Source organism: Lichenostomus cassidix, chromosome 4, assembly GCF_008360975.1.
Source record: "Lichenostomus cassidix isolate B80296 chromosome 4, HeHo_3.0, whole genome shotgun sequence".
NCBI lineage: Eukaryota > Metazoa > Chordata > Aves > Passeriformes > Meliphagidae > Lichenostomus > Lichenostomus cassidix.
In genome coordinates this window covers 65,863,679-65,888,940 of record NC_139484.1, presented here as the reverse complement: position 1 = coordinate 65,888,940, position 25,262 = coordinate 65,863,679, and the positions used below count along the sequence as shown (strand labels likewise).

General features: G+C 41.2%; 1 protein-coding gene across 2 annotated transcripts in view; it reads right to left on the bottom strand.

Annotated features, from left to right (window-relative positions):
* Window positions 1–24,878, bottom strand: part of HGFAC (HGF activator) — a 40,884-nt gene extending 16,006 nt beyond the window's left edge. For both annotated transcript variants that reach the window (XM_085059703.1, XM_085059704.1), the window contains exons 1-7: window positions 24,693–24,878; window positions 23,106–23,160; window positions 21,179–21,275; window positions 16,052–16,125; window positions 11,428–11,541; window positions 10,154–10,285; window positions 8,687–8,797 (exon numbers count right to left, since the gene is read on the bottom strand). In XM_085059703.1, the coding sequence (XP_084915829.1) occupies window positions 8,687–8,797; window positions 10,154–10,285; window positions 11,428–11,541; window positions 16,052–16,125; window positions 21,179–21,275; window positions 23,106–23,160; window positions 24,693–24,758 (649 nt within the window). In that variant the 5' untranslated portion in view covers window positions 24,759–24,878. The remainder of the gene's footprint in view (window positions 1–8,686; window positions 8,798–10,153; window positions 10,286–11,427; window positions 11,542–16,051; window positions 16,126–21,178; window positions 21,276–23,105; window positions 23,161–24,692) is intronic.
* Window positions 24,879–25,262: the final 384 nt, after the last annotated feature.

Genomic DNA, 25,262 nt, shown 5'->3' with positions numbered 1-25,262 from the left:
ACAACCTCTCATAACTCTGAAACATATTTATTTTCTTATGTGGAAGAAAGTAATGGAGGATATAATCTGTGTTTTTCTTGTTCGTTCACTTCCCTGTACTACCACCAATCACTGCTAAGAGTAGAAATGGCCTAAACTTTCAGATTATGAAAGTTCTGATGCAAATGAAGATTCAACTTACTCTGCAGTCCTATGCCACTATACCCCATTTGTTTCTTTTCAGAAAAAAATTAACATTTTAAACTAGAAATAATTTCTTGTTGTATTTTGTTTTTAAAATCTAAGGTATTTCAATAGTTCATATAAAACATTAATTTTGTGTTAAGATTTTATATTTTATCAGCAAGTCACAACAAATCTTTGCCTTTTAATTTTTCAGCAAAAAACAGTTTTGGGTTTTAAAATTAACAGCAACCTGAAATAGCAGTTATCCAACCAGTTCTAATTGCTAATTTCCTGAAAATATTTCACAAGACTTTTTGTCTCCAGGTCTTGTTTCAAGTCCTGTAGTTACATACCTGAACATTTTTAGGAGGTTTTTTTTTAAGTCTCTCTGCAGAAAACAATAAATCTTTCAGATTTTCTTTTCCCCAAAACACCTCATCAGCAATTTCCCTGATTTCTTTTGAGCTTTGAATTTTTTTCCTTCCAGGTACACATAAGCTCATTCATTCTGTTCATAAAAATACTTTTTTCCCCCAGTGGTCCTAATTCTGGGACAGGAAGGTTTAAAGTAACCCTTTCATTCAGCAATGCTTTGATTTATCCCTGACTAACCTGTAATGCTTTTATTAAATACAATGTTAGATTAAATTTTTGTATTGCTCTCTACAAGCTGATGGCAGGAACAGAGAGGGGGAAAGAGGAAAAGGACATATCCAGCCTAAACCTCTCCTGACTCAGTTTTATGCTGTTTCCTCAAGATGAACAGCAAGGAACAATGACATTTTCTGCCTCTGCTAAGTTTACTGCTTGCATGGCCTCAGCATTGCAGGATGTGTTGCCCTTCATGCTGTCCTTTACAAAGGTAAAACACAAATTTCCTTTCTGCATGAGCTCAGACTCATCAGATGCCTGCAGAAGGGTTTGTCTTCTCTTCATGCACCCAGAAGTTCCCTGATGTCCTTTCCTGGGTAGCTGTGAGGTCCTCTCAGAGATGAAAGGTGTGAAAGTCTTGATTTCAGGGAGCTGCACTTCCCCCAGTGCACATGCAGCCAACCACTACTCTGGGCTGGCAATAAAAGTGTGACAGAAAGGAGTCTCCAGTATTGGTGGAGATTGCTCTTGCAGGTATCTGATTTCATCAAAGAATGCACAGAAACACAACACACAGACACACACACACCCTGCCAGGTGTTCTGAAAGCAGTAAGGCAAATATTTCTGTGCTAAAAGAAACAAACACCATGCAGAGAGCTTTGAAAGACATCCACATTAACCTAGCGCTGCTTCCAAAGGAGGATTTGGGTTATCTTCCAGTGTGTCCCCATGCCACTGAGAATCTCTGTGAGTATCTAGGATGGTGCCCTAGTGGCCACCAGACTCCACTGAAGAAACCAGTTGCCAGTTTTTTCATCCTTTAATTATGAGCATGTGAAGTCTAATGATGTGGGGCAGAGGATTGCATGGCAGCAGCACCTAAGACTGGACTGTTCCTGGCTTGAAGCAAATTGCTACACATTTTCCTGCCTGTCTGTGAATGTGAGGAATAACAGCACCCACTGCAGCTTTCTGAGTTTAAAAATTAATGAACACATACCACAAGAGAAATATAAAGGAAGCTATATAACTGTATTTCAATATAATTCAATCATACATTTATAACATTAATCTAGATTTCAATGTTTCTGTTTGGGGTCATGAACAGCAGCTCACACCTGTTTATAACAAAGAATTGATTCAAATAATTATGCCACTTTCTGGTTTGTTGAATAGCAGTAAAACCTCTGGAATGAGAGCACCTAAGGCTGGAATGAATCCCTGCTGAAACTGCAGCCTGATTATGACACAAACAATCTGTCTGAGCTGAGAGCTAGGCAGAAAGGTGGAAAAATTTTTGTAATCAATTAAATCTAACAGAAAATTACCCTGTAAAACAGGGATGGATTCAAGACTGTTAAAACAAAGTTATTTACATAGCCCAAAAAAAGTCTTTAAGTTGCATCCTGACATAAGGATGGCACATTCCATTTACTTATTAGACTTATTTTTTAATATATTTCTTCTTGAAAGTATCTTTGTATCTTCATGCTTGCAAATGCTTAGATCAACTGAGCTAAAAGTGAAGAGATTTATGTCTGTTATAAAAATGATGTACAAAGCTACCTTCTGAGAAAGTTGACTTCTTTAATATAAAAGTTTAAATCCAGAAATCTATAAACTCTGCCAGTATTTTCTTATAGCTTAGAAAAGTAATATCCTATTAGATAAGAGAAAGGACTGGCTCTTTTTCCACTTCATTTTTCCATTTATTATCGTCAATTCTAGTACAATAGTTATGATTTACAGAGTCATAAATGCAATCCAATAAGTAGGTATATAAAGTTAATAGGAGCAATGTATTTAGAAAATAGGTTGTCAAGAGGTAGGGGAAAGAAATTCCAGCAACAACAAGCTAATGTCAGTGCTATATTACTTTGACAGTTGAGCAGACTACCATACAGGATTTTCAAGAGTATCTGAGTGGCTAATTCATAGTGAAAGCTTTCATTGTTCTGAATATACCTGTAGGTCTTGATGTGCTTATAGTATGAGCTAAAATAACTCTCTGGACAGGAATAGAAACAAACTGTACAGCAATTAATGATGAGCTGCTGCTCTGCAGGGAGACAGCAATGAGGGGTAGAGTTCTCTTGAGCCCCCAAAGCATCCAGTGTGGGTTGAGGGGAGAAAGCAGGAGATGGGAGAGACAAACAATGCAGTCATCCAAGGATGAGCTGCATCACATCTTCCACGTCTTCCCTTCAACCACCTTCCTAACTGACAGTCACACAGGAAAACAGATTGCATGGATTAAGAGATGTCAGTCCCCTCACACTTCAAGAGAATATGTGCCCTCTATAAAACATAATGAACTGAAACCACTGTCATGTCTCAAATAAATCAAAAATAGGATTTAAAACACCTTTATGGCTTTCAATTAACCAGCATCCAGTAACTAACACTGCTGCCAAGTCAGGTGCTTTCTCACAAGAGTAAGGACTAAGCAGTTGCTTCATATTAGCAGCTGCTAGTATTAATCATATTAGTTTATACTGGGATTACAACAAAGACTTATCTAAAAATGCACCACTGTAGGAACACAGATGGCAACACTGAAAACTTAGTACCCATCAACATCTGGAAAATGTATGTCCATGTCAAAACAAAGAAGTCCTCTGTGGATCTTGAACCTACTCCTATCTCTGACTGGAGAAATTTTTTCCTCTTCCTTGGTATCTGCCTTTTTTCTCAATCCTTACAGAGACAGTCCTTGCTGTGTCCCATGCTGCTACCAGCAGAACTCATTAGCTCTCCTCTCTAGCTCACATTTGCCAAGGTGTCAAATGTAAATGACTAATCCATAACCTCTATGCAAACATTACTTCCTTCTTTATTTTTGTTTTTCTCTCTATTAGCCAAAAGCATTATTATGGTCCTAAACTTACAGAGAATGCTGGGAGATCAGAAGAGCCTCTCTACTATTGCTCACATGTGCCACATCCATACATTACACCATACATACATTCATTTTTGCAAAGCCACAGCTGTCTCTGATCTCCTGTTCACCATCCCCTAGAGAGGCACTGTGCAATGGATCAGAGGTGAGAACTTAGTGGACAATGCCACACTCATGTCCTCATCTTCCAATGCCCCCTACCATTTATCATTGCAGGGCAACAATCTAATAGGCATAGTTTTTATCCATGTAACTCCAGCATTATTTGAATTTTTTTTTTTAATAATTAAAAATCTGATAAAAATCCAACCCACCATTACTATTTCTGCAGTGGTGCCCTGGGCTTTCTCTTCATTATCCTTGCATTATTAACCCATGCCTTCCCCTTATTCAAATTCCCAGGGGACCTATAAAACTTGTCCTCTGCAAATAACATAATCACCTCTCCAAGCCATAATAACACAAAATATGTACTTTTATCTGCTCTTCCACCTATTCTTCCACAACTGTGGATTACTATTAACTTTATTCTTTTTCAGCCTAGTTTCATTACCAAGCCCAGTGCTTCATACATGCAAGCAACAAACATCTTCTCAGCCCCACTTAGAAATCCTCTTCAGGTCTTATTTACAGACCTACTTGTCCAAGTTCACTAGGGCACTGACTGACTGGTTGAACACCCATTTATCATGTCAGCCAACTGACCTTGTTATTATACTTCACCCTATTTCCCTCTGTGTTTCTAGAAAGTGAAAAACGAAACAATAATCCAAAAGCATCCTAGTAGAGGGTAAATAAAAAACAGAAAGTTAAAATTCATTATCGTCTGTCTTCTTCTTCAGAAGGAGATTTAAAACTTTCCTTCCAGCCTCCAGAGCTGAATTGCCTTTACTAAAGTGTCTTTTTTAGTAGAAAACTGCAAACACCCTATTTCAGTAAAAGAACCACAAAAATGGTGGGTTTGCTGTCATTGCTGCTAATTCTATTACCTCAAACTCCCCCGGTTTAACCCCAAAGATGTGGCCAAGAAGGTTTTTTTCCCTGTATGTAATTACATATTCAACTATTCTGTCATCTTCCTTTTCTAAAAATCCTCAACCTACTTCTGACATACACCACATCTCCTTACATAACCAGAAGCTTTCCACAATTATCATTCCAACTCATGCTTTCTTTAAAGCTATGGTACCCCTCAATTCCATTATCCATAACCTAATGAGGAAAATAACCCAAACACTAGAAAACAGAGTTTTCAAAAATACCTTCACCAACTTCATATTTCATCATGACCAAAATATTATCAAAACCATAATAGCTACTTAAACCTTAATCCAAAGAAAACTCAAAGCCTATAATCCTCTGTGAACTCAATATACTCAAACCTACTGCAACCCACAAACACAGTGAGGAAATTTTTCAGGAATAGTCTTGGTAACTAATTAAACAGAATAAAGATACCCCACTAACATATCCTCCAATAAATCAAGAATAAATTTAAATAAGTACCCAAACTCATTGACAACCAACACCCAACCAAATGCAACAAAGCAGTGGTAAGAAAAAGGAAGTGCTTTTATGTGGAAATCTGGCAAAATGTATTAATTTCCACTCACATATTATCAACTAAAGCAAATAGTGTGAATACAATGGTGGGGTTTGAACCCCAGCAACATAAAGGCACTAACCCCCTGAAAAAAAATTCTACATCTCCTTCCTTTACCCTTCAACTCCCTTTAACTTCTCCATAAATGCATATTACAATTAATTGTCTGTACTCTGGCCAGATAACTCCTCCTCTGTCTTTAGCTGTGTTTCCCTTTGTGTTCATCCAACATCTCCACCATGACTCCTATCAAAGAGCCATGTTCAAAGAAACATAAAATGTCAAAGTAATTTTACAATAACATGTTCATAGCTGTTTGTCATCAGTTATCACCTCCAGTGAAGCTAAATATTTCTGCAGCTAATTATCTACCAAATAAATTCCCTCTCTATTCCCTATGCCAGCCTGGGCTAGAGACAAAATATTCCACTCCCATGTTCTCAGATGTCCCTTCTTGCCCACTTTTACCACTGCTAAAGCAGCGGAATTTGGGTCCTTTTTGTAACTTTCTCTGTTCAATGAGACAACCATTGCTACTCATAGTTGGACAATTGACTCTGAATCTTCACCTAAGGCCTGGATTCAGAGCTCTTTCAGCCAGATCTGTTTCCAAAGAAAATGCAGTTACTCTTTTAACACAAAATCCTTATTTCTGAAAATAGGTGCATATTTAAGGGTAATTATTATTAATTGAGCTTAATTAAACATGAATGCTTGAACAATTTTAAACAGCATCTGTTTGGGGAGAGATTTGTTAGTGATGTATCTAATTTCCTTCAAAATTAAACTTCACTGAAATCTTATGCATATAAACTGTCTCAGAACACTTTTTTAAATGGCAGTTCTTTCTTTAGTACTGAAAGTTTCTTCTTTAAGAAGAAAACAATGTATTACCACAAAGAATAGAAATCTATATTAGAAACTGTCTTTTGTATATCAATCTCCTTTGTTATGGATTATCTCCTCTGTTACTTTTATCACCTCTCATATTTTTTTCTTTTAAATCAGCACATAATTTTCCAGTAGCTACATGGTCATTTATGATAAAGGCCTAGCAATATGTGTATGTATATACACACACATCTATTCACACACACACGTGTATAATGATTGTTTGCAAGAGAATTTCAGGATCAGAGAAAAGATGATTTTTGGGTACTGACAGGGACGCTGTAGTCCAAAAAAGTAATGGACAGATAAATAGGTATCTTTAAAATCACAAAAGTTATGATTATTCTGTTATTCACTGTTCAAAGGGGAAGAATAAAATTACCAGGCAGTAGGTTTTTAGTTAACAATAGAAAATACTTCTTTTCATCACATCTGTTTGAATTCTGGAACTTCTTGGCATGGAATGGAATGCTTTGAAAGGGAAAAGCATAAGGGAGTACGAAAGAGTTTAGACAAATTCATGGAAAACAGGTAAAGGTCTGACATATATGATGGTCCAAGCAGCTGCTAAGTAGATCCTCAACCAAGAGAAGTGTTTCTCAGTGCTTTCCTGCTGTTTACTTTTCTCCTCAGTCTACTGTGCCAATGCTTGAGTCACAGTAATACTTAGGGCTGTGAGCTGATGGACGAAGGATGGTATTTATTTATTAATATTTGTGAGTATAATGTTAAGATAAATTAGCTGGTTTTCCATTAGAAACATATGAAGGCTGGTTATTCTTTGTGTAAGTCAAGGGCAGAGGACATGACAGACACCTCAAACACATCACAGCTCAGTAACAGTCTGGTAGACCTACTGTTTATTAAATTGATTTATTTCTGCTTAAACAAAAAAAAAAAGAAATATAGGAAGACATTTTTGCATCACACCTTGGTTTTAAGGTTGCCTCTATAAATGATAATTCAGAATGAAGTACACTTTGAAGAGCAGATACTGTAACACTTTCTCTGAACCAAGCATTATAGCCACCAGCTATTCCAACTAAAGGGTAATGTCACAATTACATCTGTTAGACAAGGGAAATGATACAAGACAGTAAAAAGAAAATAAAGAGAAAAAGCCATCTGTGTTCACAGCATCAAACTGAAGGGTCAAGGAAAAAATTAATCCAACAAATATTTAAAAATCAGTTCTGAGTGCTCAGAGAATGCAAGCCTGTAGCACTTTCACCAGAATGCCATTGCCCTAGTGTGGGGATCCTATCAGGTCTGTAGACCTGAAGACTCATTTATTTGCATTAATTTAGAATGAGTAAATCTTGACAGAGTTTTTTTCTTTTTTAAGGCTCTTTGCAAGGCCCTGACACATAAACACAATCCTTCAGTTCCCATTCTGTGTGGGGGTGTGAGGCAGCTCAATGCAGATGGATTGTAAGCATCCAAAGCCACTTGTTTAGCAAACCAAATGTTTGCTTTATTATTTTCAAGTAATCAAAGAGCACCTGCTTGTTTCTCATTCTAAGCTAGTCAGACAGAAACCAGTATTACAGCTATAACACTGCCATCCTGATATTTATGATCCAGGCCCTGCTGGGTGGATGTCTCACCATTGCAGCTTTGGGCAGGGGAAGCTGATAATGAAACAGGAATTGGAAAAGCAGTTTCATGTGAAAATGAGCAGAGTGCAGCCCTGCCCCGAGCTCCAGGTCACACGTGTGCTGGGCAGCCCCTCACCCAGATCTGTGCAGCAGCATTCCCAAAGCCTGGGATGATCTCCCCAGGGTGACTAAAGGACAAAACAACAGAGCTAAAAAAGTATTCCTTGTGAAGGATTTAAAAGAGTCACAAACCCATTTCACATGATTCATCAGGTACCTGGTGAGTGAATGCTCAGGACCAGTTCATACACCATCCAGCCTGCCCATTCACTCCTGCTATTTGTTATTCCAGCTGTACTACTGGTCTCCCAAATGGATTTTTTTTCCCCCAGCTTGAATAGTTTGCTACACCATTTGTTAACCATCATAGTAACAAAAAGAACTCCAGATATCAACTGCAGTGTTCATTAACATGTTTTTTTTTTTAATCCCACCACCCATTCATATCAAAAAAGTGCCCACCAGAGCTACTGGGAGTCATGTCCTCAATTTTGATGAGCCATGGGATTTATGCACTCAGTGCATAGATCTATAGGGAGGCAGTAGCTCTAGAGTACAACTCTGTGACTGATTCTGCAAAATAGAAGCATGAACTTATTTTATAGGCATGTGTAACTGGACTAAAATTTGTGCGTTTGATTTTCTGTAAAGTAAAGGACATGAAAAAATATTTTTAGAATGAGAGTCTCAGTGGTGACATGTGTGTTATGTTTTACACTGGAGAAATAAATTCAACCCTTGTTCTGAGTGACTCTCCAGTTGTTACAAGAAATGTCCTCAAATGCAGAATACAACAGAATACAGAAGCAAAACCCACCAGCTTCCCAACCAGATGAGAACTCCTAATTTCCATCTGCCTGTAGGTTATTATACTTACCAATATTGCAATACTTTCCTGCATAATTTTCTTTGCAGCCACATACTGTTTTCCCAGTGGAGGTAACCATTTTACACTCTCCGCCATTCATGCAAGGATCATGAAGACAACCTACAAAAAAAGACAACCAAAGATCAAACCAAAGGTACAAATTATTCAAGAGAATCAGTCCATTTTAACTTACTCTAGTAAATCTCCTCTGTGCATATGCATTTGGTGGAAGTTTTTCTTTTTTGCTTATCTCAGACCTACACTTGTGATAAATTAAAGAAAAGGAAACTTGACTGATTTCTGCCCACTAAGGTCTGTCTCATTGTTTTCCCAGCTATTGGATAATGTCAGCTATTGAAAGATATTATCAATGAACAATAGGTAAAATGGGGGTGGTAATTATTATTACTAGTGGTGATGGTGTTAACATTTCCTTCTCTATGGAGCACTCTGCCAATTCCAGGCTTGCCACTGAGCTATATTAAAATTTATAATAACATATCTAGTAGGGAGCTCACAGATTTAAGGTCTGTGATTGGGAACTATTAAGTCCTATCAAATTTCCCAACTCTCCCATGGACTCCCAATGTCCCAGAAAGCCACTGACTCTCCATACTTTAGTTTCCAGTTACATAAGGTGGGAATAAAAACGCCTACATGTTTCAAAGGACTTTTATGAAACTTATTTGTATAGTAACTTACTTGAGAATCTGGGCAGGGTAAAAGTCAGCCAGACTGAGTAACAGAACAGCCACACCAGAGCACATATATAGGTGAGGCACATGGTTTGTTTCCCAGCATCTTTCCTCCCAAATGAAAAGGGGCTGTGCTGGCTTCATCAGATAGGTGACAACCCAAAGTGCATGTCCTGTGCTGGCTGGCCAGTGTGTTGGGTCCTGGCAGCCCCAAAACAAGGAGGAGGCTTCAGAACCTAAGCATCACCCCCATCAGGAATGGGCCAAAAACCATGGGGACTCTGGGGTTGAGGCAGGCATTATGGGAGGCTGGAGACAGGTAAAGTTTACGTGCTGGCAGTTCAAGAGTGACACAGCTTGGGAAGAAACAAAGAGGGGAAGCAGCAAGATGAAGTGATTGTCAGTGTGCAGGGTGTGCCTCTCAGGCATGGTACAGTTTTGGAGAAAAAACTTTACCATTTCCACTATACAGCCTGTTGCATATTCTTACATGCTGCAGATCAGGGTTTCGTCCCTCTCAAAGAAAACACTGAGGTGTGTCCCTAAAATTCATCATAATATATAAAGCTGCTTCCTCAAATGAGGATGAACACATTGAAGGGATTTTCTGGTCTAGTATAACTGCCCACACTCAGAAAGGAAAGCTAAGATATTGTCTTTTAAAGAGGGTGTGGGAGCTGCAAGGGCAGCATTAGGGTGTGTAACACCACTCAGGCTTTGACACTCCCACTGTCCTTCACTCCATGCAGACCCACAGCTGTGACATGAAACAGTGCCTTACTTTTGTGCTCCACACTCTCACATTCGGTCTGGCCGTTCACACACATGCACTGCTCCACCACTCCTTGTTGGACTCTTGACCAGCTCACACCCACATCAAAGAACTCGTAGAGGCTGTTGTCAAAACATTTCCCTGGAACGAAGTTTTACAAACAACACAAGCTTTCAGATGTAATTTCTTGCAAGAAATGGCACCACAATCTCCATCATTGCCTGCTCATCCCTTTTTTCCTGTGGAGCAGATCTGTGTTTGTTAGTGCTTCTCAAGCAAGCCAGCCTCCATAGCGTGGATGCACTGAGCCACTACTAGAGCAGCAGCTCCAGGACCCTCGAGACAGGGGTGGCTTTCTCCTAAAGCCCTGTGAGCAGGACAGCACCACCATTGCTGGAGCCCTCCCAGAAGTTCATTCAGCAAACACAAAAGTCAAATAATGGTATGTACTTGTGTCTGTCCCACTTTAACACATCATCTACTGATGATGTGCTGTGCTAGAGACAGTGAAGCACCAGGACTGAAAAAGCTGCTTTGTTTATTGTCAGGAGAGAAGTCTAGGGCTGCAAGGAACATGGGCTATTGGTGGACTTGGCAGTGCTGGGTTCAAGATTGAACTCAATGACCTTAATGGTCTTTTTCAACATAAACTATTCTACAATTCTCTGAAAAGCCTTCATTAAACATCAGCAAGCACAACTGAAAATTCTTGGTGTAAAAGCCAAATTCTTTGTTTGATGTGCTGCAAATTGGGAGTGACAACACCATAAGAGTGCAAAAATAACAGAAGCACAGCCTTTTGGCCCAACTCTACTCCTTTGACAATGACTGCCCTGAAGGTGGAGCAGCTGCCCAGGTACAAAGCTGACATCACAGGAAAAGTCATAATAGACCCATATGTGCATATACATAAGGGATAAGGCATCACCTGAAATTGTGCTGCTTTTCCATGTCTCTGTGCCCTGCCTACTAGATAGTAGTAATTTCCGGACATGTAAGGGATATTTAAATCTTAAAAACAGCAAAGGAAGGAGAAGAGGCTTTTTGAGTTTCCCATGCTCAGAGCATACTTGGATTTATAATTGTACAGTCAAGCTATTTTCAGTTGTCCTGTCAGGAATGGATTGTCTATCATAACCAGTTGGAAATCCACCCACACAAACATTTATGCTGCAGTGGTCTCTCCCATCACAACAGCACTACCTTTTCATTAAGCAAACATTAATGAGCTCTACTTACTGCTCATATTTCATGTTGTAACACTTGTGGAAGAAGATACTTACTCAGGTGACAGTCCTCGCCCGTGAATTCCTCAGGACAGGTACAGTGGTACATCCTATGGCTGTGAGTGAGAGAACAGGTCCCTCCATTTTGGCAGGGGTTGTCTGCACAGTGATCTAGAGAGGCCACATAAGAAGTTGCTAATGAGAACAAGGTATAAGTCATGCTTTATCCCTTTGGCTCCATGAACTGTTTTGGTTCAATGCATGGTGGGTTTAATACCATCTATTAACCCAGAACAGAGTTTATCCAACCAATGGACAGTGGGTTTATTTTCAGCTGCAAAACTGCTGTATTTATCCATCTTTTAAAAGCTATATGGCAAATCACTGAGCTGAACCTTCTCCCCCCAGAGAAGGTTCATCTCAGTAAACCTTAAGAGAAAAGGTTCTCCCCTAAGTTGTCCAAAGGAGTAGGTCCAGGCATTCCTGAAGTGGCCAGAGCTGGCACTGTGGTGAGGAAGAAGATGGGTCAGGTGCCCACAAGATGGAGCTGTGCCTTTACCGTGGGGAGGGAGGGAGGAAGGCTGAATTCTGCCTCTGCCCGCCTTCCTGCCCCGCAGCCTTTGCATTGCCACATCCACCACCGGGATCAGGCATCTCCTTCAAACTGCGCAAAGGACAACCCTCGGCAGACGGATTTGCTGTGGGATTTTGGATAATGTCTTAAACTAGTGGACAGCTGGAGCCAAGGGAAAATTATAAAGCAAACCACAAAGCACATCCAAGTAAATCAGGCCAAGAAAGAATAGAACTGGACCAGTCTGGCATATCTCCACTTACTAAGGAATTTTCTAAATGATGGGAAAATGTGGTGGGAGAGGAGGTATGTGCCAGGACAACATCTGCAATAGAAGATTTACTTGGCAACGTGCAGTGCAAAAGTAGTAAGCGTCCTGCTGGTCAGGCAGTGTTCTGATTTCAGGCAGAATGTATCTCCCCAGAAGTTAACCAGCAGCATGTTTACACCTGCTCCAGAGCTGGCCCAACAGCTTGATTGCATTCAAATCTCTTTTAATGCCTGTCAAACTCTGCTAGGCCAGCTCCAGAATTACTCAATCCAATACTCAATTCTTCAGCCAGAGAATGTGTCCTGAGCATGGGATGCAACATACAGAGGCACAGATGTACACAAACGGGGCTGAAGGGAAGCACAAAAGGTACATCCTGAAGTTTGTTACAGCAGTGTAAATCTGAGGTTCCCCTGCAAGGATCAAAATATTTACTTCAGAAAAGAGTGGTGTAATTCCTATCAGATAGTAGGTCTGGGTGTATTCACTGGTAGTTTCAATCCAGGATAACATCAAGGGAAAGCAAGTAAAGTCAGTGACATTCCTACTCTTCCTGCTGTTGATAGTTATGAAACATCTAGTGGCGTAATGTTTCCTCAAAGGAAAATCATGTCTTTCCTATTTCCACTACATCCAAACCATGACCTGATCTCCAAGCCATCTTCTGCTGTGACAAATGCTGAAGAAATTTTTTGTACCCTTGTTAAATGTGCAAAAAGCACTTCCACTCATTCCTTTCTTTCTCAATCTGGCCTTCACTACCTCCCACCCACCACTCCAGTCTGAGCTTCCAGGCATGTTCTGTGTTGCTCCACATCTTTCCTGGAGTCCAGGAACAACTTCTGCTCATGAGCATATGGACACATCACAGTTCCCAGCAGGGAATCCTGCCCACCACTAACTACCCTTTAACTGGGTAGAGCCAACTCCATGCCTTCTCAGCATCATCTAAAGCTCCTGCGACAAAATATTCTGTTTCTGCCACCCACCTTCTTCCTCAGATCTCCTCCTGGGATGATGCCTCTTCCTTCTGCCTCCACAGCCTACACCACTCTACTTTCTGTATCAGTCCAGAGGCATCTTAAAAATACTCTCTGGCACTTCTTTCCCCATGTCTGGGTCTTCCTGGGATTTTGGTCATTTGTCCAAGATTTCCAGACATTTAGAGCAGTAGTCCTGCCAGACTGCCCAAGATCTGGAAGTCCCACCTATAGGGGCATTGCACATTTATGGATATGTGTAGATACATGTGAGCTATGCATGCACAGCCCAGCTGGTCCATGTGTGTGCAGTACTAACACCTCCCTCATTGGTGGAGACAAACTTCATACCCAAGTTTCATTCATCCTAAAGCTAAAGGCTTCTTGGTTAAATTTTCACTTGAATATGGGAGATACATTTTTCTGGATCAAAGCCTCCAACACTTGCTTAACATTGATTTGTAAGCACCTCCAACATTTGGAAGTTGACTTGTCACTTACATGTGGTAGTCTTGGCCTGGAGAGAGTTTGTGCTTCAAACTTTGCTCTAAAGAAGATCCTTCTCCATGCCACTGCTCACCAACCTCTCATGGCCAAAGGATACTCTCTCCCTGAAATTCCATTTTATCTTGTTTTTCAAGAAAAATTTACCTAAAGATTTAACACTTTAGTGGATTTTAAAAATCATTTTATTTTACACATTTTAAAGCTCTGCATTGTTCAGTTTGATGGCTTATTTCTTCCCAGCTGTCTTCCACAGCAGGCAAACTTTCCTCCTTTTGCTTGAAATTCCCTTCATTCACTATGTTGCTTTTCCTTTCAACCTCACTATAAACCTTTTCTCTTTAAGCTATGGCTACTGATCTGTTAAACATTTTCCAAGTCCAAACACAGTCCTTGCCGCTTAAAAAAAAAACTAAGTAGACTTATGTTTATAAATAAAATAGCAGCCAAAAACTTTTCATTTAATTTTTAAAAATTCTAAATGCTTCCAGAAATAGCGGATATTCTTTTATTTTGCAACAGCCAGCGGTGATCTATTCCATATAACTCTTTTTTTTTTTTTTTTTTCCTGGAGGAAAGTCAGTAGCCAGGAAAAGCCCTCACTGATGTTAGGGTGCATTGACAGAGATACCCTGGCAGGCAGAGAGGGTAGCTGTCTTGTTCCAGCCCACCTTATCCAACATTGTTGTGGGTAACAGGAAAAATGAGCCAGGAAGCCAAAAAGGCATGCAGGCAGCCAGATATCTGTCAGGATAATGGTGATGGGCAGACAGAGGGACAGAGGTGGCACAAGGCACCCCCAGATTTATAACACTAGGCTTGGAGAGCTCTTTCAGCACCTGTAAGAGTTTCCTTGAGTCAGCCAGCTGTCACCATCACAGTGAGTGTTTCACTGGAGGATTAAAGCAGTCACAAGTCACAGCTACCAACATTTTAAGCTCTGAGAAGCCACTCATGAATAACTGAGTGCAGCCCTCATAACCTGACTCTTGTAAGCAGGAACTGCCCATGAAGTCTATGTTCATGTCTGACACACTTGCATTACAAACATTGCTGCTTCATCTGGGCTTAGGTCGCTTGCTTCTGATCTACTGTTAATCTGTTTTAAAGCCAGGCTGGAAAATAAAGTAGTTAAGTTTAAAAAGGTGATGCTGTGCACTGCTTAATTTTAGACTGTCAGCATGATTCAGCTAACTTGGCTTTTCAAGTGCTCTGGTAGATTGCAATCAGCTTGGCAATAAGGCTCCTGACACTGTGGAGAACTCCCTGGAAGGGCATGGTGGAAAATGCCCTTTGTTTGAAAGGGGGAAGTGAATATCTAAGGGTATTGGTCATATCCTGCAGACTAAATAAGACAGGTCACATTTGAAAATAGTGAGATGGCAAAAAGAGGAACATGATCAGCATTTAGACCCAGATCCAAAAAAAAACCTCAGGGGCATCAAGCTGGAACAGTGCGATGCCCAATTTTTCAAGCCGCTCTGTGGCTGTATGAAATGAGAATTATATATATGTATATTCCTCATAAAATGAGATTCCCCATCATCTAGCTCATGAATGGAGCTGGGGAGACAGAGATAAGCAAAGACCAGTCACTGAGGGACTGCTGAGGACAGGGATGCATGTTCCCAGAGGAACTTCTGCCCAGTGTATCAATTGAAGTGACTTTTATATATAAAGGAGACTTTGCCACAGACCTTGACTTCCCCTTTTATCAGACTTTCGCAATGAGGTAATTGTAGCACTGGAGTACAGTGACCACATGAAGCCACAGAGCTGTTCAACTAAGTAATCCTTTCATTATCCCTCAGGACTCCTGCAATGAACATGTCTGGCCTCTTGTCTTCTCTGACACAGCCCAAAGCTCAAGGAAGTCTGGGTTTGAGATCTGCTCTTTCCCATGAGATCTCAAGAAAGGACAGCTGGAAGTGATGGCTGTGTGTTTTACATTGTGTCAAATGTTCCTGTGCCTTCTGAAAAATTAACTGGCCAAACAGATGGAAAATCCTTTCCTTAATAAATGAAAAGCTAAAAGGCACATCCAAGCCATGAGGGAGGAGAAGATGATCACCTTTGTGATTGGTTCCAGCAGGAGTTCAGATTTCCATGCTGGCATTACCATAATTTCTCTCCATGATTTCGAGTTAGTCAACATAGAGTGAATTAAAGACTGTGTGATACTCACAGTCTAATGCTATGGTTGAGCAGCGTCACAGAGAGATTATGGAAACAGCTGATGTGAAGGCTTGCTCTGTGCACACAAATAAAAGTGCTGAGGCACTGTCCCTCCTTCCTGCAGGTGGCAAGGTAGGAACCAGGAATCTGGAGCAGCTCAGCAAAGGCTGGCCTTACCTGAATGATCTCTGGGCAGCAAAGCACAGTGTCCCCAGCGCCTGTCTCGGTCAAAATTATGTGTTGTTGAACACCTGAAAAGAATCAAAGGTGCAGCTTAGTGCAGCTTTAAACAACCTGAGTGTTTGCACTGAAACTACAGGGCCTTCACACTCTGGCAGCCTGGAAATTCATGCTTGTTTTTTTCTAATTAGCATCAGTTTCATTCAGATTCTCTTAAGAGCACAGGAAAAAATACGCTTTCTTTAGTTAAAGCAGCTCTGCTCCACTTGTCTCGAATTAAAAACAGATTAAAAATGAGAAATGCAGGACCTGGGATTTTTCAATGAATCCTCCAGAAAAACACAACATTCCTTCTATTTCTGTGATTAGAAAATGAAAGGCAGAAATAAAACACAAAACCAAAGCAAGTAAATCATGTCTTCTTTACTTGTTACAAAACAAGCAAAACAGGACCCAGCCCATTTTTGATGCCTGACAGTTACTGTAATAATCTGTGGAGGCAGGAGAGTGTCCACAGAGGGACTTTTCCCTGCCTTTCAGTGACAAACATATTTCACCCTTTTCATGCTCAGTTCCTTTAAAGCATTCTTATTTTGGAAGTTGCAAGACGAAATGAGGAAATAACTGGCATGGCGGTGATTTCCAAACGCACAGATAAAACCTCTCCTTATTTCAGAGCAGGAGATTGGGTCCTGCACGCCCTCACTGGTGGCTTGTTATCTCAGCCTGTTATCTCTGTGGCTCAGAGCACTCCAAGGAGCACTGAACTGCTCTTCCCCATTTGCAGAAGCAGATTTGTAGGCTTCCCCAAGGCCCCACAGGGAGCACATGACTGAACTGAGGCTGACCTTGGAGGTTCACATCCTGTCCCAATGTACCACCCACCAAAACATCCTCCCTGACCAGTTCTAATGCAGAACAATAGATATCAGCTACATGGCATTAGAAGAAACTAGAGTTTATTTACTGTGCTTGATGATCTATTTTCATTATGCATGGGTTTGTCATACCTTGAGCAGTTGTGTGATCAAATTTTTCCCCCTAGGATGTCACAAGTTAGCTTGAAATTTTATTGTAGCATGTGTCTACATTTTAACTGCCCTACATTCCTTCTTAATTAGATGCTATGTGGTATTTAAAATGCATAAATCCTATGCAGCATCTGAATAAGCCATGCATATTAAGTTGGGTGACCTTCATTATATAAGGTGTACTAAAAGAGGTGCTTGGTAGCCTGGTGAAGGTTAATTTGGCACAAACCTAGAGAGGCTGCTGTTCTCTCACGGGAATTAAGGCTCATGCAACTGCTGGGAGTTGATGGAAATTCCTCAGTGTTCCTTTGGTGGGAAGTGGATTGTGCTTTTTTTAAAGGGTGGTCTAATATGCATGAGGATGAAGATGAGTAATGAGTTAAAAGTGTCCTCAGCACTGACTGTGTCCCTGTCCAGCAGCAGCCAAATTCTAAGCAAAAAAGGAATCTCAAATTTTTCCATGTTAAAAGGTTTTTCATTCTCAGAGACCCTGACAGAGGCTTCTTCTACCAGCTCTCCAAAAACCACTGGTCCTCCCACTCAATGCTCTCCACAGCCAGTTCTTCTTATCGCCTTGCAGTGACTACAACAAGGTTAGTTCTCTGCTGTGATGCCAAACTGCCTCCTTGGTGCCAAGCTTCTTGCACAGTCACATAAACCTTTTATATTTTACACCACAGATCTCTCACTGTCTGGGAGAACCTCAGCCCATCCCCAAAGTTATTTCACTTGTCTCCCCTCTTTATCTTTTAAAAAGGTTTTCCTTGATTGGAGGCTTACCAAAAATGTGTTGACTTTTCAGTCTTGTGGGATGTTACCTCCAGCAGCCAAACCAACCCAATGGCCTCATTATTTCTTTGTGCTGTTTGCAAATGCGCCCACGCTCAAAATTCATGGGATAGCAAATGTCTTTACATCAGCCTGTCATGTAAAATTGTTAACATGAAAGTGAAAACATAAAGACACAGATACTGAACTAAGTACACCAGGAAAGTCCACTACGAGGGATTGATTTAAATAACATTTTAAATCCACGCATGGTAAACAACATGAGAATGGACACACAAAACGGTGTGTCACAGATGAGGCCTAACTGGCAGGCAGGATAAATGGAAAGTAGGCTGTTTTGCCCATCAGGAGCATAACAATAGGATGTTTTGGAGAACAAGCAAAGCCCCAGGCCAGAGGCAGACAGGAGGAAAGAAAGAGCTCTGCCATCACACCTGGTGCTGTCACTATGTTTGAGACTTGGAGGTTGCCTGAGACCTTTCTAGGTGTTGTCTTGACCTGGAGAGGTGGTCAGACTTTGTCTGACAACACCAGACCAGCCACCATCAGCTCCAGGAAAATTCAGAGCCTGATGCTTGACACCTCCCAGCTCAACCCACATGTACTTCTCCTTTCCAGGACTGTCATAAACTCCCCAGCTTGTCATCCAGCTGGCCAAAAAACCCTCCTCTGCACTGTTTCCAGTCTGTGGCCAAAGCAGCAAAAGTTATCTTCTTGTTTCCAGGGAAGATGGTAAAATCATGCCCTTCGTACACAGACCTGAGCTCACCCTTGCACAGGGGACCTGCCCATCCAGAACTCAAGAACAGGATAAGCCTTCTGCAAGGTGTGAGGCAACATCTGCCAATTTATAGCCAAAATCTCAGGCAAGGTCTACTCCTGCCATTCCCCTCGAGGAGGATCTCAGAGGAACCCATCCCACCTGGGACACAGGGACAGGGTGCTGGCAGCTTCCCTGCAGCCACAGCTTGGTCCAGTTCAGACCACCCTCCCCTTTTGCTCTCATGAGTGTTCATTGCACCCCCATTTTGTCTGTCCCTACACTGCTTTGTTTTTCTGGAAGTCCCAATGAAATTCAGTAGCAATTCCAGCTGGGTTTTTTTCTCCTCAGCACAAAAGGAAAATTTACACTATATCTTTAGTAAGATACCAAGTAAGGCATGGTAATAGGCCACTAAATAGTAATTTATCTGTGAAAACAGATGATGATTAAGGGGAAATTCAGTACAGGATGTTGTTAAAGGAAGCCTGTTATTTAAATACTGCAATTATTTTGTCTTCTTTCTTGTGTTTTTGATAAATATTTATAAAGATACCACTTGTTTGTTTCTGTGAAAAAAAGTAGGAGAGCTTTCTGTGGTCAGAAGCAGATTTATGTTAAAACACAGTATCTGTGTCTAATGTAGTATGAGAAAACATAAAATTAAAACCAGTTGGAGAGGGGTTTGGCCTGCACTGAAAAGTCCTGCCTGTTGTCCTGACTTAAAATATGACTTGAGGACTGAGGACATGAACTTAAGTGCATAAGTCAGTCTCTCCTGGTTTGGTCTCCTTGCATTCCCCCCCAAGAGGCAGTTTGGACCCAGCCTCCCATCCTCCCTTACTAGCAGCTGGCAGGAGGCAGGAGCAGGAAGAGCACAAGCCTTGCCCTCACCTGCTGCCCACCAGCTCCCCTGGGATCAGTTACTGAGTGTAAGTCCAGCCTGGGCTGGTGCCAAGTCACACAAAAATGCACAGAGCAGGTTTCCCAACTGCTATTCAGGGCTCTTTTCCCAGCATCTCTGTGCCTGAAGTCACACATTAAGTTGCTTTTAGCTTATGAGTGATGAGCAAACACTGGTCAGAAGGTCACCCACAGGGTGAAATGTTCTGTCAAAACCAAACAGCTCCAGCTGTCCTCCTCCTCATCTCCCCGCTTGTAAATGGCTTTTTAAAAGTCGGAAGCATAAGAGCAAGTTGTTCAAGGTCTAAAGTGTGCTCTAACCTTGGACCCCATCCAGTCACAGGTTTTTCCATTTCTGTGGCCTAACTGGCTAAAAACAAATACACAGTGCCATGTATTAGCAGGATCCTCCTTAAGCATTGCATGAAATTAGGTGGGTCCAAAGGTCAAACTCTTTGGGGCTACAGCTCATCAAAGAGAGGGTTCAAAATGGAAAATTATTTCAGTTCCCTTTCTTTAGTTAAGATAGTCTCAAATTCTTGTTTCCGGGAGACTTTTCTTACCTAGGTTGTATCTGTGGATACTGGTGGCATTCTGAAGTGGTTTTCTAGCCTGAAGTTCAGTGTCTATTTGTGCAAGCAGGTTTGTGTTGTGTTGTTTACATTTCACCAGCACTTACACTTGAAACAGATGTGTCATCAGAAAGACACCAACAGATCATGAAAAAGTTAGACAGTCCAGTATAAAAAATGAGAGTTCTGCCCTGCCTGGGCGAGTAAAATAAACTCTAAAATATTATCTCCACCCTAAAAACATGCAAGTGTTTGCCTTTCACATGACTCAATTGAGCATAATTTTTCACTGGTACCCACATAGTCTCTGTTTTGTTGCCTTTGATTTCAGTTAATATATGTCTATCATATGAGTTTGTCTGCAAAGTTTATGTTTTTATTCAGTGCTTTAATTCAGTAGGGTTCCCACCTGACTGCCCCTACCCCAAAAATGAATCATGAATACTTCTAACAGCTTCTGCAAAAGTAAAAGTGTAACCTTTGCCCAAAAGAAGGAGACCTGGCCTTAAACACACTAGTAGAATAAATCATTACCCAACAAACAGGAGTAATACCTCACTTCTTAGTATTGCTCTGTCCAAAGGGGTTCTGGTGCCAATCTGAATAGAAATTAGAGATATGGGGGTGGGGAGAAAACAGCTTTGCTCAAAAATCAGATGGTCTCTGCTGCAGAGCAGCCTGCACAAATCAAACAGTCCCTTAACCAAGTGTCCTCTCTTGCAGGTGTCTGTATCTCTCCTCGCTCCCTCAGGAGAGGGTTTCTGTCAGGTGGTTTTTTTTCTTTCCAAGATCTTGTCACCCATGTAAGTTGCAGTTCCAATGGGAAGGGCAGCAAGGAAACATTTCTGCAGTTCCTGAGCTTCCTGTGGCCCTGGAAACCCAGTGCCAAGACTCCCCTCCCCTGATCACAAATCCTGACCCAAGGGCCATGACTATCAGCAGAACTGCACCAGTCTCCTTGGGCACAACATCAAGCTCATGTTAATTATTCCAAAAGCAAGATTAAAGCACTAAAAGGATGACGTTTTCATTTGAATGCTGTTTTCATTTATGAGCAACGTCAACTTACCATTTCTTTCTGGAAAATATATTTGATAAACATGTGTGATAGAGCCTTCCACCGAACCGAAAAGGAAATTTGCATAAATGTCCATCCTCTGTAAACACTGAAATACAAATATAAAAAACTCATAATGCAGCTGAAAACCAACCCACAAATTATATTATATATTATTATATGAAATTATGAAGATAGATATCTGGAAGTTTTTCAGCTGTACCCTGTACTCTATGTCTCTGCAACGTCTAGTGCATAAAAAGTGGCTTAAAATCCTACATAATGACTGAATCAACAAAGATTAATGGACTCTGCAGTGGAACAAAGATCTCAGATCATTTCAGTTCAAAATATACTGCAATTTCTGGTACAGCAAATGCCAATTATATTCATTAATTGCAATTATCATTTCTAATTATGTAGTATTGTAATTGCATATTAAAATAATTTCTGAAGTTTTATCCTTTCAGGCTCTATATCACATTGTAATATCTTTTTAAAATAATTAAGGAACCAGACAGTACAAACTGAAATAGAAACAGTCAGGAGGAAGAAGGTTTTAAAGGTTGGGGGTAGAGAGATAATTTTGATCATGCCACCTTCCCTTTGGGATAAGCAGATTCCTTACATGTGGGGAGAAACTGATGGGACCAGTGTCTAAAAAGGGCAAGTTTTATATTTGCCACATCAGTGATGGCAGTGGGAGTTTAAAGAAGGCTAGTGGGTGTCTATTAGAAAAAATCCTTCAAGATGAGTCTTGAGAATGAGAGAGGCTGAAGACAAAAAAGACAATGAAAAACTGTCAGAGCTCATTTCACCATTAAACTAAAAGCAATCTGTTTTGAAATCCCAAAGTTTGAATGGGAAGCCAACCACTGCCGTAAGAGAGAAATGGGGCATTCAACCAAACTGGCAGCACTGCACATTTCGATTTCTCAGAGACAATGTACGACTGCTCCTTGTCCTGGGCTCACCTCTCCCATGCTGGCTAGGGCTCCTGCACACTCTTACAATAACTGTTGACTCTCATGAGCCCAGACATCTCAAAGAGCTGCTGAGGTCAGTTATTATTAGCATTACAGAAAAAATAATCCATCCCTGTGGTGCAACCCTTTCTTAATCAGTTGGAATTATGGTTACTCCATCTGCCCTAACTGCCTCCTTCTCTATCAATGTGAAATAGCCACTGCCATCCCCTCTGCCATCCCCTTGTCAATCCCAGTTTTCATTCTCTGAACTAATTAAGCAAATGTTCTGATATCAGCTTTTTCTGTCTGATACCTCTGAGTATAAGCAGGCAGGAGATTTGTGAAAATGCATCCCCATTCAGAAGATATATTGCATCCCAAAGGCTGCTGAAGACGGTTATAACCTTTAAAGACACCACTAGTGGCCCAATGCATGGAATCTTTAAGGGCAAAAGCACAGGATGGTAAAAGCTTTAAAAAGGGAAGCTGCAATGCTTGCCCACAGCCAGGATGTCTGATCATTGGGGTGAAACCAGAACAACTGCAACCCAGAAAGCTGCATGTGACTCAAACCCTTCTCCCACAAAGAGATCAAGGGCCAGGGTAGAATTGAACCTGTACATACAAAGAGTTTATGTGCCTGAAAGTTACAGGGCAGCTGTAGCTCTGATTAAAGGTTGTTGCACATCTTCAGCCAATCCACCTTGTGAACTAATGTAAAGCCATGCCAGCTCAGACAAACTAAAATCCCATCAGCACCTTTCCATTAATCTGCACCTGAAGAAAAACTACCTGAGATTCCTGAGCTAATCTCAGATTCCCCTCTACACAGAAATTAATATTGGCATAACCATTTTATAATCCTTATTCATGTTGAAACAAAGACAGGCTTCCTACCAACTTGCACAGCGCGGATACAGACAGGCAGACCATTCTTACTGTCATGAAACCTACTGGATTTGAATTTGTACCTTGTGGGCGAGTGAACCCATGCTTTGAGCCTCTTCCTGCCCCAGATTTGTGGTGCTATAAAGAGAAAAAGAGAATGTGGATTGGAGACACAAATTCACTCTGGGAACCATACTACTGGTAAAAACGTACTTTCCAGGGTGCCCTGAAATGGTGTTTCTCCCAAAGCTTCTGAGAAAATCTTATTATTTGGTTATGATTTTTAGTGGGGCACAGTCTGGTGAAAGAGGGTAGATACATGTTGATTCTGGAAAGGTCTCTGCTCAACCAGGAAAACCCAGTACACTACAACAAAGGCCAAAGTTTTGCTCCATTTTGCCTTTCTGTTGCCAAGGGACACATCACCTATTTCTCTCAATGGGAAGCATACATGCTCTCTCTGGGGCAAGTTCACAGTTACAAATAATATCCCAACATTTGCCTTTTCCTGCTATTTAGCTCTATCCCCCAGGGCGTTAGTTACAAAAGCAAATTCTAACTGTATTTGAGTTTGCCAATCAGCAAGCAAAGGGCACTAGGCTGAGCTGCTTTTAAGCCACAGGAAATAATTAAAAAATAGTAATACACATAAAGTGCTGCTGCCACCAAAGGTGCTGGCAATTGAACTGTTGCAAAATAAAAATATCACAAAAGCAGTGGAAGAAGCAGCACATAGAACATAGAACTGGACAGGGAACATAAAAAAGAGAGTTAAGAAAAAGCTGTTGCTAAGATATACACAGAGAGCTTGGACAGTTCTGAGGAAAGAACAGTTTTTGCACTTTACACAGACTCTGCCACTACTGAGCAGTCTGCAATGGCTTCAGCCAGGGGTGATCCTTTCCTTGAATATGAGCATTCCTCTCTTCCCCCACATGTAATATCTGAGGACATACTTTTGTAATTTTCTCAGATGGTTAGCATTACAGCACTGTTTAAGTATATCTGATCTAGTTTTAACCTAGCTAGTGAAATAAGGCTGATCATAAGGTGACAATGCTGAGGCTCCAGGATATTTGCTGCCCTGCTAGTCCATGGTGGATGACAGGCCATGGTGGTGTTTAAGCAAACTAGCAAATTCAAACCATCACAGCCTGCTCAGCAGTGCTTCATGTGCTTGGCAGACATACCCCCAAAAAAAGACACAGGGCACATGATGCAAAAAGGCTGAGGGCTTTGGCACAGAATCAGGGAGAAGTCTGGAAAGAACAAGATAGCCACCTTAGCTGGCCTGTTCAGTTATCAGACAGCAGTAATGTCTGGCAGTGGAGCACTCTCCCTCCATGCTACTGCAGGTACCTGCTTGTGTCAACACATATCTGAGATACATTTTTTAAGGATTTCAATTTTTTGTGGTACTTCATCCCCTCCCATTCCTCTTCTACAGCAAGGCATGGAGGTAAGCAATTGCTTTAAACAGAGAAATGTATAGTACCAGTCACTCCACAGGCCCCCCACTTAGTGAGCACTGCTGTCAGCCTTCATCTGGCAAATCCCTTTTGTGTTAGTTTGAATCTCTCTTTCGCTGGGTCTGTTCAGTGGCTTCACTCATCCAGCCTGCCAAGCATCACACAGCTGATCCACCACTCGGAAACAGAAGAATCACTTACCATCCTTGCACAGTCACTGCTCAGAGCCAGAGCCAAGACAACAGTGAGAGGAGCACAGACTTTCATCTTTGCTCTCCTCTCATGAAGGTTTTGCCTGGCAGAGGAGAACTTCCAGGGCTGGGCTGAAGCGGGAGGGTGAATTGGGAACAAGCTTTAACAGGGACTGTGATTTACTTGACTTTGGGATATTTTAGTTTTCTAAGTAAGCAGAGCTGTTATCATTGTTAATCATTAATGTCTCTGTGGGTAGAAGGGAGTGCCACGTAGGGAGAGACTCTCCCTAAACCATGGGGAGTGAAGAGTTTACAAAGTGCCTGACCCTTGGAGATGATCCCTGGTGTAATCAGCAAGCATTGAAGAGCACCTTCAGAGGAGTTGATCCAGTGTTGCTTGTAACTAGATCTGATTTATCACTCAGATGTTTCCCTTCTCTTTCTCTTCAGGAGTGAATTAAAAGTATGGTATAGCAACAAGAGGGAGCTCCAAGCAAGCCCACTCAGGAGATGGCATTACATTGCAAAATAGGGACCAGATCAATGCCAATACTGAGGATTATTCATTAACAGATGG